Source organism: Volvox carteri (genome assembly GCF_000143455.1).
Source record: "Volvox carteri f. nagariensis unplaced genomic scaffold VOLCAscaffold_28, whole genome shotgun sequence".
Classification (NCBI taxonomy): Eukaryota; Viridiplantae; Chlorophyta; class Chlorophyceae; order Chlamydomonadales; family Volvocaceae; genus Volvox; species Volvox carteri.
The window spans coordinates 1,460,823-1,465,562 of NW_003307571.1; the positions used below are offsets into that span (position 1 = coordinate 1,460,823).

Consider the following 4,740-nt stretch of genomic DNA (forward strand, 5'->3'; position numbering starts at 1 on the left):
GGGGGGGGGGGCCGTAACACGTCGTTTGGCTGCCATAGGGCATGGTAAGCTCTCGGCAAAACAGAAAACCTTGGTTTTCTTTCATTTCGCTCAGAAAACCTTCAGTTTATTCAAATATATTGATTGATCATTGGTATTCAGAGCAATAGGTGGCAGTGGGATAGTTGTATCGGCCAGTGATAGCGGAGGGCATTACCCAACAATTTCGTCTTGCATGCCTCTCTCAACTATCCTGACCCGGATTGTGCAGACCATTTGTACCCAAGTAAAGTGATCTATCAATTTTTCTGAATCTCTGTTATAGTGCCAAATGAGTGCTATGAAGTTCTTTAAGCAGCTCTCGCTCCAACGAAATGCAGGTACGACTGCCGAATAACAAACGAAATGCAGGTACGACTGCCGAATAAAAACTCCGTTCAACTCCAAAATGCGAAGGCCACGGCCGGCCGCGCAAAGGTCAGCTCTCGAAAGCAGAGAACGCGGGCTTGACACGTATGTTCGTAAAATTCGCGGGCGGGCGAAATTCTATCGGGAGCTGAAGCGGCTTAATATCATGCCCAAAATGTGAAGCCCATTGGCGAGCCGCGCAACAAAGGGTCTGACCTTTTCAAGAGCCAGGAGTTGGTGGGATAAACATTGTGTGTGTGGAAAATCGCGGGCGGGCTTTGACGGACGCCGGTTTGGCTGCTGTGCGGACCCAGCAGGATGCCAGCGGGATGCCCCCGCTACTGCGAAACGCCACAGCGTGAAGCAGCGTGAAGTCGAGCGGGCGCGTCTGCAGGTCATTTGGCATGCAGGAGTGCACAGAATCATTGAGCTGCTTTAATACCGGCTGCTTGGAGAAAATAATACAATACTTCAACAATAAAACAATAATAGATAGGGACAGTCGGGGAAAAAAAGGGTTGCTTTAACTGATGAGCTGCTGAAATTTAGATATAATAATGAAAAGATAAGGAACTTCGCTTGCTCTCATCGTTTGATGAGAGGCATGGCGACAAGGCAACAAAAAACAGGCATGTAAAGTATGGACCTCACACGCGCGTATGGACCTCACAGGCACTCCGGCAACCACGGTGCTGGCGTTTGTGCATCCGGAATGGAGTCCTGTAACGGCGCGGAGTTTCCTGAACAACCACAAAAGGTCATTACACCTGGGTACATGCAGACACGCAATGATTGCTGCACGGAGACACGCAATGATTGCTGCACGTTGCCGCCGTCCCAGGTGTGATTCGCAACGCGCTCATGCACAATAGGTAATTGCCTGCCTGGGTAGCAGATAGCAAATAGCAATGCAAACACGTGTGACCTCGTGAAGCGGAGTGTTACATCACGCAGGGAACAAAACAGATGCGTTTTGGCGTTCAGAGCTAGGCCTGGCGAGAAACCCCCCTCCCCCCCTCGCATTTTGATGCATATAGGCGGGCTGTACTATACACACGAAAGCAAGGTTCTTTTCCGTGGTCAGCACTTCCTCTTTCGGTTGGGCACCGATACCTCATACTTCCTGTCGGTCTCACGCGCACAGCACTACTCCACCACATCTCTTAGTCCAAGTACTTACATCGCGCATTCGTCTCCCTCTGTTCCTTTTCAACAAGCCGTAGCCCCCTTCGCCTTCCAAACAGACGCATTCGCACTTCACCCCAGTCCAATATGGCAGCAATCAGCTATATCTACAGTTCCTTCAATCCTTCCGTAGCCAAACCTAATAATACGCGGCCAGCTGCTTCACCAGATACCCACAATGATGTCAGAGCTTGCAGAAGGAAGCAGCAGCTCAGAACCTGCAGTAGCTTTAATGCTAGGAACCCATATCCTAGCACAGAATAGCAACTGATATTCCTGAAAAATTAGACCTGTTTGGGACCAGTTTTAACAAGCAGTATAAAACAAAAGCTGCAACTGTTCTAGTACTCATGGTTAATGGAATGAGGGCCCTCCTCCACATCACCAGGCACAAGCCCAGAGCATGCTAAACCCTAAGCAGGAGGTCAACCTTAAGTGCTCATGCTCTAATCACACGGTGTCCTGCTGTCAATCCTACACATAACCTCAGTGGCACAAGCTTTATTTTTGTTAACGGAATAACATGTTTTGATTCCTTTGCATGCACCCTGTTACCCCTGTCAGACAGGGGCTAGGAAACCCTCTGGTTATTGGCATGTTTTATCCATAGTAAGCTGCTAACAAGCTTATCATACATCATTTTACCCCTGGGATGTAATGCAGGTCGTTCTGAGTTTGTCCTCCTCCGTGTCCCCCCTCAAGTGAAGTATGAAGAGGATTTTGACCTGGTGGATGCAATTAACACAGGTGGCAAGGCAGTGTTGGTGGTGGAACTGAAGAGTAGGGTTAACTTCAAGTATGACATATGGCAGCCCCTTGCAACAGCTCTAGAGCTGGCAATTCAGAATGAGACGGATCCAGTGACGCTGCTGCTAACAGATGCTTCAGACTGGTATTTTGCTACTGTGCAGCTGGTCCAAAAGATTGATAATAAAGGACCTCCCCTGCCCAAGGGCAACTCCCAGGCACATGGTTACCAGTTCCAGGCATGTGGTCATGAGTTCTGCCTCTTCGATTGGGTGCAGTTCGAATGCAACCTCCTGTCAACATCCAAAAGATCTTCTTCATCAGTTGTGCCTAAGGTGAGGCCTACCTTTGGAGGGTGGTTCTCTTGCAGATAAGGGCCTTGGTGCATAGTGTGAGTGGCTAGATGTTGTGTCATCACTGTCTTCCTGGGGGCTTTTAGGAGGCACATTTTGTGAAGGCAGAAGCTGCATTTCATGGAAGTGTCCTGACAAGTTAGGTATTAATTTGGTTGCATAGACAGAATAAGTAATTTGAAGTTTTACAGAGTTGGCTAGTCTATTAGTCGTACGTTACCGTGTACACTTGATGAATTCATGAAATGTACACTGAAGTATACATCCAGCATCTTTAGGCCTTTTTAGCAGTCAGCTACTACACTTTTGCAGGTAGATAATGCTCCCTGAACATCCCTTGGTCTTGCAGGTTTTCGCCCATATGCATACTGTGCTGTACCCTGGTGAAGACATCACCCAGGTTGTAGATTGGGCAAAGCTAGCCAGTGAGACACTTCAAACTCTGGCAGACAAGTGGGCGAATCCTGTAATCACAGACCTGGTTTCAAGTCGAAAGGTGGAGGACCTGAAGCAGAAGCTGGAGGTAGCGGAGCAGGAGATTGAGGCAGAGAAGAAGACGCTGGAGGTAGCGGAGCAGAAGCTGGAGGACCTGAAGCAGAAGCTGGAGGTAGCGGAGCAGGAGATTGAGGCCCTCAAAAGGCAGCTGCAAAAGCAGCAGCAGCATGGCCAGTAATGGAGATGGTGTATAAAGCCACCTTCCCACAAATACTCAGCTGCTGGACGAGGCACTGTTGTGCTTCCCCAATCTATGTGCGTTTTTGTAGTTGGTGGGGCAGCCCCACCTAAGCAGGTGCATTTGCATGCCAAGTTGAAAACCTGGCTTGTTGCTCCGATTCCATTCAAATGGCCAAACTTGCAGACCTAATCACTATAGATATATGTGTGTTTATGCATCTGTCTGGGTGGCTGTTTTTGCTGTTATAAGATGTTTTTTCCTGGGGAGACCCCCGAATTAGTCAGGAGCGCGAGATTATGGCTAGCTGCTGAGATGTGGAGTTGAGGTTACAGTTGATGGACCAGATTCGCACGCTGGATTGGTGGCGATTGCCGGACCCTCTGTCTCTTCGGTTGTTCGGGTGAATGGATGAGGAGGGGTCCTTGAAGGCTGGATCCGCCATCCAGTTCGTATGGCGTAGTACAGTGTGGTAGTGGTGGATGGTGCTATAAGGTGATAAATCCTAGAACTGACAATGTGATAAAGCGGCCCAGAAGCCTCCCACTCTGTATCATTACATTACATTACATACTTCAACGATTTCTTGAAGAATTCAAGTTAAAAGCTAAACATATAGAACAGCTAAAACCAAGATTCTAAGTCAGTATCTTGTAGCTGCCCAATTTTAAAATCGTCTTTTACAGTATAATAGTGTTATCACCAATTTTTATCGATTGAAAAATCTCACCACTATTTGAAATCAACTCTTGAATCAGTGTCTACAATATTTTACTGCAAGATCATAATGCATCTCCAAATTGTTATAAGCTTTTTGCATTGGAGATAATTTTCTCAGCTTCAGCAAAATATATAGATACAATAACAAGAGAGAGTCCAAAGCTGGCTGCAGTGAATAAAACCGGTTTAAGGTTGGGTAAGCAACTGAAAATCCAGCTGCAGCCCATAGCCATGTAACAATACTTTCACCGATAAGCGGTATAGCAGAGAACAGGTTAGTGATCACCGTTGCTCCCCAATAGCTCATCTGTCCCCAAGGTAAAACATATCCCATGAAAGCCGTAGCAACTCCGAGTTTCAAAACCTCTTATAAGGCCCTTTTTTCTTCTACCAACTAACTGCAATTTCGCGAACATTACGGAATTCTCTAGTTCAAATACCCATTTTCTCCAGCTTCACAAAAATCCTTCACTGGAACTTCCTGCTTCTCTTACAGATTCGGGATCAGAATTTTTAATAAATTATGGACCGTATCTTTAACAGTCATGCGTCCAACACACACAGGTGCACATACGTACATGCATGCAATTACACACGCAGTGTATATATGTAGTTATGTAGAGTACGTCCCTAAGGCACTGATTGGGTCGGTAACCCATAGGTTACCCATCGGTT

The 4,740-nt window shown here is 46.9% G+C and overlaps 1 protein-coding gene across 1 annotated transcript; it reads left to right on the forward strand.

Annotated features, from left to right (window-relative positions):
- Positions 1-1,027: 1,027 nt before the first annotated feature.
- On the forward strand, positions 1,028-3,917 carry VOLCADRAFT_105449 (uncharacterized protein; the record flags this gene model as incomplete). Its single annotated transcript, XM_002952186.1, has 4 exons — positions 1,028-1,228; positions 1,961-2,029; positions 2,280-2,654; positions 3,022-3,917. The coding sequence occupies 4 exons, from the start codon at positions 1,028-1,030 to the stop codon at positions 3,343-3,345; spliced, it is 969 nt and encodes a 322-aa protein (XP_002952232.1). The 3' UTR covers positions 3,346-3,917.
- Positions 3,918-4,740: the final 823 nt, after the last annotated feature.